This window comes from Zonotrichia albicollis, chromosome 10, assembly GCF_047830755.1.
Source record: "Zonotrichia albicollis isolate bZonAlb1 chromosome 10, bZonAlb1.hap1, whole genome shotgun sequence".
In the NCBI taxonomy this organism is placed as follows: Eukaryota; Metazoa; Chordata; class Aves; order Passeriformes; family Passerellidae; genus Zonotrichia; species Zonotrichia albicollis.
The window spans coordinates 11125702-11139744 of record NC_133828.1 but is presented as its reverse complement, the minus strand read 5'-3'; the positions used below and the strand labels follow the sequence as shown (position 1 = coordinate 11139744).

Genomic DNA, 14043 nt, shown 5'->3' with positions numbered 1-14043 from the left:
TATATTATATTATATTATATTATATTATATTATATTATATTATATTATATTATATTATATTATATTATATTATATTATATTATGCTATACTAAAACTCTACTAAAGAAAGAGAAAGGATACATCAGAAGGCTTAACAGGAATGGTGATAAAAACTCGTGACTGACTCCTCAGAGTCCAACACAGCTGATGATGATTGGCCATTAAGTAAGAACAATTCACACGTTTGGATAAACAATCTCCGGACCACATTCCGGAGCAGCAAACACAGGAGAAGCTGAATCTTCTCAGCTTCCCAGGAGAACATCCTGGGCAGAGAGGATTTTCCAGAAAAGATCACGGTGACACTCTTGGACCCCGAGACATGGGGAAAGCCGCACCCACCCGTTCATCCGTTCGTCTGTCTGTCTGTCCGCCCATCCACCCCAGCGTGGGAAGGGCGGTTGGAAGGACGGGGTATGGCCCCGGTGACAGCAGCCTGTCGCCGTCTCGCCTGGCTGCCAGAGCTTAGCCCCGGTGTCGGGTCTAAGGTTCACTGCTCCGCGCTGACTCTCTCACCTTTGGCACCTTGCCGGGGCCGGCGCTTTCGCTTTTGGCCGCTCCCGGCACGGAGGGGCTGCGACACACGCATGTTTGTCACCCTGGCACACGGAGCGGGCACAGCGAGCCTTCGGCAAGGTAAAGGCATCCTCCGCTCGGGAGTTCCCCGCCGGGCAGGGAATCACCCACCCTCTCCAAGGTGCCTTTCCCAGGATGGGAAAGGAACCCTCCCATCCTCTCGGCGCAGCCCCGGCACGGTCCGCAGTGACTCCTGCCCAGGAGGAGAGGTTTTGGGAAGCTCTGTGTGCTACCCCCATCCTCCCAGAGCTGCTGGGTCTCTGGGCAGTCCCGTTTATTGCAGCTTTGCTTCCCTTCGTGGTTAATGATCCTCGTTCCCTTCCCCTTCACTCTGAGGGGAGCTGCTGCTTCTGGGAGATCAGCGCTGTGTAAATCTAATATTTACACATTGTGTCTTTGGAAATCTAATATTTACACATGGTGTCTTTGCAGTTGGGATTGCTGTCTCCCCTGGTAGCCCTGGCTTAAGTGAATTTTCTGAGTGGCCACTCTCTTATTTAAGCCAGAGCTTAAGCAGGTGGGAGGAGGATCCCAAAAGCAGAGGAGAGCTTTGAGCTGGATGCTGCAACTTAACTGGGGAGGTAGGTGCATGACCACTATCTTGTATGTGTTGAGGGGGAAAGGTTAAGTATCTAAATCTGAAAGAACCAGAAATACTGTGTCCAAAACCTGCAGGGTTAAACACTGCAGACTTACACAGTTAAGTGTTGAAGTCCTGTAATTTTTCTGAGGTGCTTAGTAACTTTTGTTCTGGTTCACCCTTGCACCCCTTTGCAGAAACTCAGAAAATGGCTTTAATGATGTCTGGTACCTAGAAAAGCTTATACCAGAGTTAGACATCATTACACTTGAACAACACTGATTTCCCAGGGAGCTAAACAGGATTTTAAATAAGACTTCTCAGGGACTCCATCCCCAAAGGCATGCCTGACTTTTCTTCTATTACTGCTTTCCTTTGGAAATAAAAGGCTTATCCCCTGACAACAAATACACCAGGATCCCTCCAGCCCAGGTGAAAGATGCTGAACACAATTTCCTGGGTGCAGCAATGTTCAATCCTCTGCTAGGAAGTGAGAAATTATTGGTGTTGTGGCTGTTTGGGAACTCACCTTCAGGACAAGTGTAGGATCAAGCAATCCTAACCCTAATACTTGCTGCCAAACACAGCTGCCACAAAATATTAAGCTGTACCTGAAGACTAAATCCCCCAGCAGGGTTTTTACAGCTGATTGAAGAGAAACTGGATCTGAGCAGGTGGAGTTTTCCCTGCCCCTCAGTGTGGCCTCTTGGCACAAGGAGGGGACCTGCACCACCTCAGCTGCTGCTCCCCAAATTGATGATTTTAGATATCTGGATGCTTTCCCCACAGTCCCTCATCCAGGAAATGCAGGGTTTTACTCTGTATTCTGCTTTTCCAACAAAAAAAGAGCCCAAAGCCCCCACCATTTCCCCCTAAATCCTGTTTTCCATCGAATCAGAACAAAGCCGCTTGTTTTGCTTCCTTCAGGTGGGAAGGGAGCCTCACCCTCTGCCTCCTAACACGGGGGAAAAAATTGTTTCAAGCGAGCTTTGGCAAAACTCAGTGCAGTAAATCTCAGGTGGGTTTTGTTCCAGCATCAACCCACCTTTCTAAGGGTGAACAGAGAGCAGCAGAGGGAAATGATGAGAAACTGTGTTTAATACAGACAGCCTTGGGTAGTTTTCAAGCAGCTTCCTGTTTCCTTAGAGAGTTTTATGGCTAATCACTGACAATAACTGCCCAGAATGGATGGCAGTCTTGTTTCCAGCCTCCAGAGAGGCCAATGTATGTAATCAATACCTTAAGGAGCACAATCATGCTGTGCCACAGGGCTTATCTTCTTCCTGCTTGAAAAATATGACTAACTAGCTGTTCTGCACAACCTAAAATCCTGCTCTTCATCACAGGGCTGCATGAGCTGGGGGAGATGATGTTGCTTGTGTTTTTTGAGGGGATTAAAGCCTGTCTCACCCAGCAGAAAAACTGCTTGGATCTAAAGACCCAGACCTGGGTTCAGCCAAGGGAACGCTCTTAATGACAAGCCTTAATGAAGAATCAAAGGTCTGGAGCCTGCCAGATTGCAGGGGGAGGACAGGCAAAATAAAGGAGGCACGTGGGATGAGCAGCTCGCAGGAACAAGGGGCTTTTGTCAGGGGAGGGAACTGCAGGGAGCAGGGAACTGCAGGGAGCTGTAGGAAGGGAATTGCAGGAACTGCAGGGAGGGAACTGCAGGAGCTGCAGGAAAGGAATTGCAGAGAGCAGAGAACTGTAGGAACTGCGGGAAGGGGATTGCAGGGAGCTGCAGGGAGCAGAGAATTGCAGGAGCTGCAGGGAGGGAATTGCAGGGAGCAGAGAACTGTAGGAACTGCAGGAAGGGAATTGCAGGGAGCAGAGAATTGCAGGAGCTGCAGGGAGGGAGTTGCAGAAGCTTCAGGGAGCTGCAGGAAGGGAACTGCAGGAACTCCACTGGTGTCTTTGAAAAGGTCCTTCTTGCTTCCACAGCCAAATCCCCGAAGCCCAGGTAAAAATTGCACCAATTCTTCGTCACAAATCTTGCAGATCCCTGCTGTCTGCCCCACCGGGGTTTTATTCCACGTGGAGGGAATGCTCCCCACTCCAGCAGAGCTCAGCTCAGCACCCCGTGCACTTCCCTCTGTCCTTTATAAGCGTCCACATGGGCTGAGTGTTTGTGGAGGAGGAGCTCTGTGAGGAGGAACCAGGGCAGAGCAGGGCAAAGTGTGCTTTGCTGCCCTGCTCGGGCACTTCCCACCCGGCAGTGGCACCTCCCTGGCCCAGGGCTGGGAGCAGGGGACACCCGTGTCACCCGGGAGGGCTCCCACCGACCGAGGCTCTGCAGCAGCTCTCTTCAGTCAGGTTTGAGGCCATCCCCGTTGCTGGGTCCGTGTTTCCTGCCGTCCCTGGGCACGGCAGGGCGGTGTGTCACACTCTGGGGTGGCATGGGGGTGGCACTCCAGGGGCTTGGCTGGTTCTGGGGGTCTTCAGCTTTTGCCACCCGCTTTGTGCGCAGGGCTGCTCACTCCTGAGGCTCTCCTGATGGAACTCCTAGCCGGGATAATAAATGTGGGATATCAGCCTAAGGAGTCCGGGGAAGGAGGTGTCCTGGAGAGCAGCGCACAGCCAGAAGAGTTTCCCTCTGCTGGGAAATTCGTCCAGCTCTTTCCTAAAGGAGATGCACCAATCTACTTGCCTACATCCAAGGAGGCCTCTGGCATCAGGTTTCCTCCTAAACGTCTCCACCTTCTGGTCGTAGCTGACATGCTTTGATGCATTAAATGTGCATCTTACGGTGTTATTAACGATTTTGATTTTATTCCAGCCTATTTCAGAATTTCCGGTCAGGAGCTGCTGCAGGAGGCCGAGCCGATCCTGGGATCGCTCCTTGAGCAGAGCTGGTTTCCTTGCAGGACATGGCACAGCCAGTGACACCGGAGGGACCCCATGTCTCCCACATGTACAAGGTGGTGCTGCTGGGCAGCATGTCCGTGGGCAAGTCCAGCCTGGCCTACAGATACGTGAGGAACGACTTCAGGGAGCTGCTGCCCACCGTGGGATGTGAGTGAGGGGCTCCATGACTCCGGACAAGACACCAAGCCTGGTGTGCTTCCCTGCAGAGGGGTGGGATGCAGGAGAGCTCCTTGCTCCATCCTGCACTGGCACAGACCCACTTTGGTGCAGGTTCACCCAAAAGCCAGATCCTCACGGTGTTCAGAGGGGTCCCAGGATGAGGGGAGAGATGAGAATCTTGACTCCACGCTTCAGAAGGCTGATTTATTATTTTTTTATATATATTATATTAAAATAAAATTATATACCAAAACTATACTGAAAGAATAGAAGAAAAGATTTCATCAGAAGGCCAGCAAGGAAAGGAATGGAATGATAAAATCTTGTGACTGACCAGAGAGTCCGAGCCAGCTGACTGTGATTGGCCATTAATTACAAACAACCACATGAGACCAATCACAGACTCACCTGTTGCATTCCACAGCAGCAGATAATCAATGTTTACATTTTGTTCCTGAGGCCTCTCAGCTTCTCAGGAGAAAAAAAATCCTGGTAAAGGGATTTTTCAGAAAATATCATGGCTATGCTACCCCTTCACGTCTCTGCATTTCCAGGCCACCCAAGCAAAGCCACATCCACATCACACAGCTCTGGCTTTGTGCTGCTTTTCAGAGGCAGGTGAGCAGCAGAATTATGAGTAAACTGTGCAGCCCATCTGCTCTCTGCATGCTGTGCTGCCTTCCCAGCTATTCAGGCGCCCCAGGAGGGTCTCTTAGAAAGGTTTGGAATAAAGATCACCTGGTTTCAATTCCTGCAGCACCTAGACTTTATAGAAATTCATTTTATGAGATGCACCTGGGTTTTGCCTTCAGCAGGTACAGAGGCTGTGATCCCACCTCCAGCTGGTGGAGCAAAGTGGAGCTTCTTCTCGTGGACCAGCCATCTGCTCTCTGAGGGAAAGGATGGAGGCTCCCCTCCAGTGGGAGCCCTTTCCATGGATATTCCCATTCACAGCTCTGACCCACCAGTGAGGTGGAGCTGTCTCTGTCTGGGGGCATTCTGCAAAGCTCAGAGTTACCAAACATCAAACCTGGGGTCATCCACCCAAATCTGCTGCCAGGAAGGGCCACCTCAGCCTGGTGCCATGGCCACAAGAAGTGGATTCTGTGTGTTATAGCATCATTAATGACCTTCAGGATGGGTTTGTCCTCAGGAAAGGGGATCTGAGCTCCCTGCTCCTGTTCCAAGTGAACACTCACTCTGGATCTTGCCTGCAGGCTCCTTCTTCACACAGATCCTGGAGCTGGACGAGGCCACTGTCAAGTTTGAGATCTGGGACACGGCGGGCCAGGAGAAGTACCAGAGTGTCTGTCACCTCTACTACAGGGATGCCCATGCTGCCCTCATCGTTTATGACATTGCCAACAAGGTAAGGCCCCTGGCAGGACCATGCCACCATGGTTTCTAGTGCCATGAATCCCATCCAAGGGTGATTTATCCCTCAATGTGTTTGAGGGCTGGTGATGTGTTTCCTTGAGAGGGGCAATCAGAACATCCCCACCCTCGCTGGTTTGGTGTGAGACAAAGGGATTAAATCAAAACCTGATCTCTGGGGGGGTTCTGTCTCCATCTCTCCAGGAAACATTCAGCAGAGCAAAGCTGTGGCTGGAGGAACTGGAGAAGAAATTCCTGCCTGACGAAATCGTGGTTGCTCTGGTGGGCAACAAGACAGACCTTGCTGCTGAGAGAGAGGTCACCACTGAGGTGAGTTGTCACAGACACATTTTATGGAAAATGTTTTCTTTGGGATTTTTTTCTCCTGAGAAGCTGAGAGGCCTCAGAAATGAAATGTAAACAATGATTATCTGCTGCTGTGGAATGCAACAGGTGCATCTGTGATTGGTCTCATGTGGTTGTTTCTAATTAATGGCCAATCACAGTCCAGCTGTCTGGACTGTCTCAGTCACAACCCTTTGTTATAATTCTTTTTCTATTCTTAGCTAGCCTTCTGATGAAATCCTTTCTTCTATTCTTTTAGTATAGTTTTAATATAATATATATCATAAAATAATAAATCATCCTTCTGAAACATGGAGTCAACATTCTCATCTCTTCCCTCGTCCTGAGACCCCTGGGAACACCACAGTGAGTGCCTGGGGTTCCCTCACCACCTCTCACAGAAAACACTGGGACACATCCAGGGAAAATTTCCAGGGAAAATCCAAGCATTTAAGAGGTTTTCAGACACCTCTGAAGTGCCTGGCAATGAAATCCACCACAAAACTGACCCAGAGGGGGCAGGGGAATAACTCTGCTCGTTTCTCTTAGGAGGGGGAAGACTTTGCACAGACAAAAGGCCTCCTGTTCATGGAGACATCTGCAAAATCCAACCACCAGGTGAACGATGTCTTCATGGCTGTAGGTGAGTTGTGGGTTAGCTCTGGGTGGGAGCAGAGGCAGGTGAACCCTGAAAGGCTCAGCCCCTTCGTTGTCACTGAGATCTTCCTCCCAGCCAGCCAGCCCTTAAGGCAGAAGGATGGACACATCCATCCCGAGGTATCCCAGTGTCAGGGAGGGTTTTCAGGCCTTCTCCCAGCACCACAAGGTTATTTTGCATTGGTATCCAGTCTGGGAGGGCAATGGTGTGCCCAGCTCAGCTGTTGCTGCAGGATGGTGCCCTGGGGTGGGACACGGGGTGGCCGTGGCATCCCAACCTCTGGCAGGAGAAAAGAGGGGAAAAGGGAGCTCCCTTTTTGCCTTGTTTCCTCCTAGTGCAAGAGCTCCTGAGGAGGGAGAAAGAGAAAGCACCCAGGCCATCCCCACGTGGGAGCCCCACCGTGGACCTGAGGATGAGCGGGACAAGGACGAGGTGCTGCAGGAGCTGAGGATGTGACACTGCACCCAGCCCACCTCCAAAGGGGCACAGACAGAGCTCAGAGCTCTGGGACAGCTCAGAGAGGGGCTCAGAGCTGCAGGAACAGCTCAGCCTGGCCACCCTCCCTCTGAAATCCCACCCAGAGCCCACCCTGGCCTGCTACAAGGGGTTTCTTCAACCCTTTAGCTCCATTCTTAGCCGGGAGATAAAGCACAGGGGTTTCCTCCACCAATCTCCCATTTCCAGATTAAAGCACAACCTGCCAGGAGCACTGCCACCAACCCTGACTGATGCCATCCTCCCACCCCTGGCTGTCACCTCCTCCATCTCCCCTTCCCTCTGGAAAGGGAGGGTTTAATTCCCCAAAGCAAAGATCCCAGTGGTTTTACACCCAGGCTGCAAATAAAGAGAATTTTGCCCTAAAGGTGTGTATTTCTTTCCCCTCCCGTCCTGCAGGTCAGCCTGTAGGGAAGCACAGGAAGCCTGGGGGTGGCAGGGACCAGGGCCAGTGCTTTCCTCACCCCACCCACCCCATTGCAGGGCTCACAGCCCATCCTTGGGGGCAATCACTGAGCCAGAATGGGGCCAAACCCAACGTGTGGTGTCACTGTGCCTTGCATTTACGCTGTGGGAGCTCCCCTTGGCTGGAAGAGGAGCAAAACCCACCTGTGCCCTCTGCAGAGGCAGCAGCACCCACCCTGCCTGCAGGGCAGTGATCCCTGAGGTTTTGGGGCACGGCAGTGGGGTGGACAGAGCATCGCTTCATCTCTAGGAGTTTCTGACCCCACAGAAATGGGGTGGCTGTTTCTGTCCCCAACTCATGGAAATGAAGGTGTCAGGGTCACCCCTGGGAGCTGGCACGCTCAGCAACTACCCCTGGCAAAGGGGAGCCTCTGTGATTATTTTTGGGGTGTTTCTTGGGATGTTCAGGGATAACCATGAGAGGGAAAAGCTGTCACACCGCCAGGGCGGGCAGGAACCCACGGCGCCCATGCAGATGTGGGGGTGAGGTTAGGAACAGAGAGGCTGGCACACGGGGCTGAGCGAGCAGGGATTTTATTGCCAGCCGGGCTCAGGGGCTCGGCTCCAGCCGGGCAGGAGCAGCGCAGCCCCGCAGAGCAGCCCCGGGCCCGCCCAGCGCCCACCGCCGCCCGAAGCGCCCCACGGGCCGGATCCCGCGGCCCGTGTACCACGAGGGATCGATGTCCGGGGCTGCGGGGAAAGCCGAGAGACCCTCAGGGGGCTGGGTGGTGGGGAAGGGGCCTTGCGCCCACCATTGAAGGGGATGGGAGCAGCAGGGAAGGGGGATGAGGAGTATACAGTGGCAGCAGCTCCTCACCCCCCAAATGGAGCTGAGCAGGGGGGTGGTGGGATGGGTCCCTTACTCATGTTCTCCTTACTCCTGATCTCCACGGAGCGCTCCAGGACGCGGCCGTGCGTGGCGGGCAGGCTCAGGCAGAGCAGCAGCAGCCACAGGAGGCAGGCGGCGCCCAGCTTCATCCCCAGCCTCATCCCCAGCACGCTGTGACCTGGCTGTGGAGGCTCCTGAGCCCTGCTGAAGGCTCCGATGTCACTGCAGGAGAGAAGGGATGTGGCTGAGGATCAGCGGCAAAGGGCTTGGTGGGACAGCAGCAGAACAAATCCAGGGGTTTTGCTGGAGCTCTGGGGAAAATATCACCACCAAACATGAGCTGCACAAACCTCGTGGTCATGGAAATAGGATTTGGTCCTAGCCTGGTGCCTTAAGTCAGGCCTGATCTTCTCAGGGACTAAAGCTGTGAGAGCCCAGAGCCCAAGGGATGGGGACCAGCACCAAAATCCAGCTGTGGCTGCAGAGCCATGGATGATGGATGGACGGACGGACGGACGGACGGACGGATGGATGGATGGATGGATGGATGGAGACCACCTCTGCCCCCTTGGCACCCAGCCCTGCCCGCGGCTGCTGCAGTGACAGCCTGGGGACAAACACCCTGTGCCACCCTTCAGGGCACCGAGGCGCTGAGCAGGGCGGGCTGGGCGAGGGGCTGGGTCTCTGCAGCCGCCCAAACCAGGGAGCAGGGCAGGGCAGCCAAGAGGAGGAGCCGGGCGAGGCAGGACACGGCGGGGCTGCTCCATTTCCAGCCACTTTTGCAAGGAAAAGTTCTCAGCGCTCCGTGGAGCTCAGATGTGCTGCAACCACCAACTTGTGAACCTCCCCATCCCCGCCAGCCGGCTGGACAGACGGAGAGGCAAAGCAGACAGACACACGGAGAGGCAAAGCAGGCTCGGCAATCACCGAGAGCATCACGGCAGGCAGAGGGAAGGAGGAAAGCGTCGCTGCCGATCGCACTTACCGGGGCGGCGAGGGCGAGCAGAGGTGTCCGCTCCGTGCCTCTGAGCCGGGGCCGGCGCTCTGAGCCGGGGTCCCCCCGCTCGCTGCTTTTATGGCCGGGCTGCTGCTGATGTCAGAGGCGAACCCCGAGCCGGGGCATCTCCCCTCCCTCGCCGCTCTCCCCTCTCATCGAATCAGCACCGGCATGTCTGTGAGTCAGGAGGGAGCAGCGTTTTAGCTGGAGCTGGCTCAGGGAGGTGCATTGGGGATTTGTTAATTAATGCCCTACCTCCACGCGGGGTTATTCGGGACAAGGGGAAGTTTTCTTCTGCCGTGGTCGGTGTATGCTGCTGCCCTGAACGCTGGAGGGAACAGTGCAATTCCACCGCGGGATTCACACCGGTACCACCACCCCTTCCCCTCCATACCCCCAAAAATTTTTCTTTAGGGAAAGTAGAACACTAAATACAGACACCAGGGGAAGGCGCTGGCAGGAACGGGCTTGTTCCCCAAATCCCCACCTTCCCTGCCCCCCACTCCCACTTTAAACGGATTTTAAAGATTTCTGATGTTTATGCTGCTGGATGTGATGCTGGAGGAGCCAGCGTGAGGGTCTGTCCAAGCAGACAGAATGGGACATCCCAAAACAGGGACATCTCTGTGCTGGCAGGACTGTGCAGGCACTGTCACCAGCAGGGAAAGGGCTCTGTCATCTCACCCTTGTGGGGTGGCTTTGCCCTCGGGCAGAGCTCCAAATGGGGCAGTGCCAGCTCCCCTGCCTGAGCACGGTCCGTGCTGGGCACAGCTGGCACACAGGGCACTGCCACGGATGTGCAGCAGAGCAGGGACAGGGCTGCAGAGAGTGGAACCTGCCCCAGCCTGGGCTCCAGCCAGGGCAATCCCCACCCTGGGCTCTGCAGGCCTCTCTCCACCCCAGGGCTGCTGATATTTAATACATGTTTAAAGCTTTAATACTAGTTTAAAGCAGCCCCTTCATGCTGTGGGCTTGTGGTTCTTGTGGCTTCAGCTGCTCAGGGTTTCCATGCAAGTTGGAGCCTTTATTTGAAAGCCAGCTCCTCCTCAGCACCAGCCTGGGTGTCCCCTTTGCCCACCCAGTGCACATTTTCAGGCCCACCCTTGGCTTCAGTGCTGCTGGTTCAGCTCCTGCCTGCTCCACCTGGCCAGCCTTGAAGCAAAGAGTGCAACAGGATGGGTAAAGAAATTGTTGGAGCTGCTGGAGCAACTCCAGAAGAGGCCATGGAGATACTCTGAGGGCTGGGAGAGCTGGGGGTGCTCACCTGGAGGAGAGAAAGCTCTGGGGAGACCTTAGAGCCCTTTTCCTGTGCCTAAAAGGGGCTTCAGGAGAGCTGGAGAGGGATTTGGTATAAGGGATGGAGGGACAGGACACAGGGAATGGCTCCCACTGCTAGAGGGCAGGGATGGATGGGATATAGGGAAGGAATTCTTCCCTATGAGGGTGGGGAGGCCCTCAGAAAATTGTGACTGCCCCTGGATCCCTGGAATTGTCCAAGGCCAGGCTGGACAGAGCTTGGAACAACCTGGAAGGCACCCCTGGCCTTGGCAGGGGGTGTGAGATGGGTTTTGAGGTCCCTTCCAAGCCCAGCCATTCTGGGGTTCCAAGGGAAGGGAAGGGAGCCTTCGCTGGAGTGGGCTGAAAAAACAGACACTGGGAGATGGGTGGGTGGTTCTGAACACAGAATTGGCTTTATTGCATGATTTAGTGAACGTTTATTATCATCTCTACACAGGCAAACGGGTCAGGAAACCAGCAAAGAACAAGGTGAGTGGCTACTGAGCGCTGCCTTGGTGGGCACTGCTGAGGTTCCCTGTGGGGATCCCTGCACAGGGTCAGGTGTAGAAGGACTGGAGCCAGGGCTGGAACCAGACAAGCAGAAGATGGGCTGGGGTGAGGGCTGAGCCCTGAGGCCACAAGGGTGGGTGCAAACCCTTTGGTGGAGCTCCTTTTTCCCAGCCCAGGAGCTGCCATCCCAGCAGAGCCCAGGCTGGATGCAGTGAAGCTGCAGTGCCTGGGAGCTTCTGCCACAGCAGAGGGTTTGCACTTACCCTGTTGAGCTTCAGGCCACAAGGATTTCATTTTAAATTAAGAAACTGGATTTGTTTCCAGCTGGGGAGCTCAGACTGTGGACTTGCAATACTCTCTGGGATGACCACAGGAGCAATTCCTAGGCAGTTAGCAGCCTCTACTGTTAGCAAAGCCAAACAAATGTGTTACTTGCATAAGAACTCACCCTACTGCTCCTAATTAAAGTGGTTTTAGCTCAGATGCTCAGGAATTGCCTAAAATGATCCAGCCTGGGTGGCCATGGAGGGGAAGCTCAGCATTGGTCTGACGTCCCTGCTCCAGCTGAGAGTGATCCTCCCCACTTTGCCCACTGGGGAGGGAGGGAAGGAGGAGAGTGGGGGCTGTACAGGACAGGGACAGAACAAAAAAACCTCTTCCAAAGTGACCTGCAAGGGAAAGCAACCTCTGCCCATCCTGCTGCTCTGCTCATGGGAATGGGGGTGGTGCTGATCCACTGGGATCAGTGCAGAGCTGAATACTGGAGGCAAACAAACGTCCTGGGGGAGCTGGGGGAGGCTGACACCAAGGGCCCAGGGCTGCTGCAGCCCCCAAAGGGCAGCACAGCCCTGCCCAAGGATGGGGTGGCCCCAAGAGGCCCCACAATGCCATCCCTGGGTGTTTGCATGGCTTGGGGCAAAGAGCAAAAAGCTCACTGGGAGGGGACCAGCACTGCTCTCATCCTGCTTTGCTGCTCAGGGCAGGGAAACAAAGGACATGGCAGGGAATGGGATCAGCATCAGTGTGCGAATCCCAGCACTGGGATGCCTGGATCCCTCTGCTACCTGGGGTACCTGAATCCCTCTTCTACCTGGGGTACCTCAAGGGCATTCCATGCTCACTATCAGCTCCTGTCCCTGTTCTCAGCAGCCTGGAGAGAGCAGGGACAAGCACTGACAGCTTCTGCCAAGGGAGGGCTGTGTCCCTGCCCTGTCCCTGTCCCGAATGTCACACTGACACCCAGCTGCCCCCAAGGAGGTCACTCCTGCTCTGCACCTCTCTGGTCCCCTTGGCTGCCCCAGCACCAAAGAGCTGCCCCAACCCAAGGTCCCATTTCAGCATCCTCCCACAAGAACCCTTGGCCACGTGTCTGCACCCCAGTGCTCTGCTCCTCCTCCCATGGCCTCTGGCTTCCTTTCTGTCCAGGGTTTCAGGGAGAGAGGGGCTCAGGAGAAGGAGGAGGAAGAGTTGCAGGGAAGGCTGTGAGAGGCTTGGCTTTGCTGAGGTCTCGTATCCTCACTGAAACGCAGCAGCAGGGAGGTGCCCTCTCCTCAGGACAGGTGGGTCATCACAGGCTTCTGTGGGGCACAAGAAGGAGAAACCTCAGTGTCCACGCCACCCTGAGCCAGCCCTGCATCCCCTTGTCCCTTTCTAGGAGTGAGGAGTCCCCATCCCACCCCATGGACCATGCAGGGAATTCATTGATATTCATCCTCTCTGGGGCTGTGACACCCCTGAGCTCAGGGATGGTGCCCGGGCGTTCCTGCCCTCATCAGGCAGCAGGGAGGGAGCTGAGGGCTCCATCAGCTCCAGGAGAACCTTGGGGAGGACATTGCCAGGGGAATCCAGGCCAGCAGCCCTGCCCTGGGCTGGTCCGTACCGCGAAGAGCCGCTCCACCCTCCTGTTCTTGCCGTTGGGGTTCCGCTGCGTCAGTGAGCCGCGGTACGCGGAGTTGCGGTCAAAGGAGTCGTCAAAACCTGCAGGGACAGGGGAGAGGTGGCCAGCAGCTCCTCACCCACCCCACCAGAGCTTTCAGCCACCACCAAGTCACTTGGGATTCACCAATCCCCCTCTGGCTGCGGGTTTGGGTTCATCCCAGCACTCCTCTCTCTGGGATGGGAGCGCTTTGGTAAGGAGGAGACAGAGCTGCTGCTGCTCAGCTCTCTAGTGTTGCAGACATCTTGTATGAAAAATCCTTTCTTCAGGATTTTTTCTCCTGAGAAGCTTCAAGAACAAAATGTAAGCATTGTTTATCTGCTGCTGTGGAATGCAACAGGTGGATCTGTGATTAGTCTATGTTAGATGTTTGTCAGTAATGGCCAATCACAGCCCAGCTGGCTTGGATTCAGAGTCCAAGCCACAAACCTTTATTATCATTCTTTGCTATTCTATTCTTAGCTAGCCTTCTGATGAAACCTTTTCTTCTATTCTTTTAGTATAGTTTTAATGTAATATATATCATAAAATAATAAATCAAGCATAACGAAACATGGAGTCAGATCCTCATCTCTTCCCTCATCCTCGGACCCCTGTGAGCACCATCACACTCCAGAGCTCTGTGTGAGCTGGGCCAGCCTTCCCACACTCTGCTCTGGTGGTGCAACAAAACCCCAGCCTGGGAAAGGCTCTCAGCTCTCCCTGCCCCAGCCTTGAGACTCTCTTGCCCTGTTCATTCATCTCCTCTCCTCTTCATCTCTTGAGACTCTCTTGGCCTGTTCATTCATCTCCTCTTCCACCAGCTGCACCTTTACCTGCCTGCCCTTTGCAGGAAGGAGAGCAGACGATTCCTGAGGAGGATGAGGACAAGGGACCTTTCCACCAGCCAGCACTGGGAACAGCACTGTTAATTGTCTGTGTGAATGGGGGAAATGC

The 14043-nt window shown here is 54.4% G+C and overlaps 3 protein-coding genes across 10 annotated transcripts in view; 1 reads left to right on the top strand and 2 right to left on the bottom strand.

The window, feature by feature from the left end:
• Positions 1-528: 528 nt before the first annotated feature.
• RAB17 (RAB17, member RAS oncogene family) lies at positions 529-7472 on the top strand. 5 transcript variants are annotated; one of them, XM_074547997.1, is made up of 7 exons: positions 556-676; positions 1049-1197; positions 4061-4208; positions 5438-5589; positions 5799-5924; positions 6489-6582; positions 6933-7472. In XM_074547997.1, exons 3-7 carry the CDS (start codon positions 4064-4066, stop codon positions 7043-7045), a joined length of 630 nt encoding a protein of 209 aa, XP_074404098.1. In that variant the 5' UTR covers positions 556-676; positions 1049-1197; positions 4061-4063; the 3' UTR covers positions 7046-7472. The 5 variants fall into 5 exon arrangements, with proteins under 5 accessions (XP_074404097.1, XP_005486928.1, XP_074404098.1 ...); XM_074547996.1 differs by lacking the exon at positions 1049-1197 and having other exon boundaries at positions 529-676; positions 6933-7471; XM_005486871.3 differs by lacking the exon at positions 1049-1197 and having other exon boundaries at positions 553-676; positions 3973-4208.
• A 603-nt stretch (positions 7473-8075) lies between these two features.
• PRLH (prolactin releasing hormone) lies at positions 8076-9611 on the bottom strand. 2 transcript variants are annotated; one of them, XM_074548937.1, is made up of 3 exons: positions 9372-9611; positions 8436-8608; positions 8076-8247 (listed from the first exon to the last, which is right to left on the bottom strand). In XM_074548937.1, the coding sequence occupies exons 2-3, from the start codon at positions 8545-8547 to the stop codon at positions 8108-8110; spliced, it is 252 nt and encodes an 83-aa protein (XP_074405038.1). In that variant the 5' UTR covers positions 8548-8608; positions 9372-9611; the 3' UTR covers positions 8076-8107. The 2 variants fall into 2 exon arrangements, with proteins under 2 accessions (XP_074405038.1, XP_074405037.1); XM_074548936.1 differs by having other exon boundaries at positions 8421-8608; positions 9372-9581.
• Positions 9612-11052: 1441 nt separating this feature from the next.
• Positions 11053-14043, bottom strand: part of MLPH (melanophilin) — a 28949-nt gene continuing 25958 nt past the window's right edge. For all 3 annotated transcript variants that reach the window (XM_005486869.4, XM_014266997.3, XM_005486870.4), the window contains 2 exons: positions 13051-13148; positions 11053-12748 (listed from right to left, as the gene is read on the bottom strand). In XM_005486869.4, the coding sequence (XP_005486926.3) occupies positions 12722-12748; positions 13051-13148 (125 nt within the window). In that variant the 3' untranslated portion in view covers positions 11053-12721. The remainder of the gene's footprint in view (positions 12749-13050; positions 13149-14043) is intronic.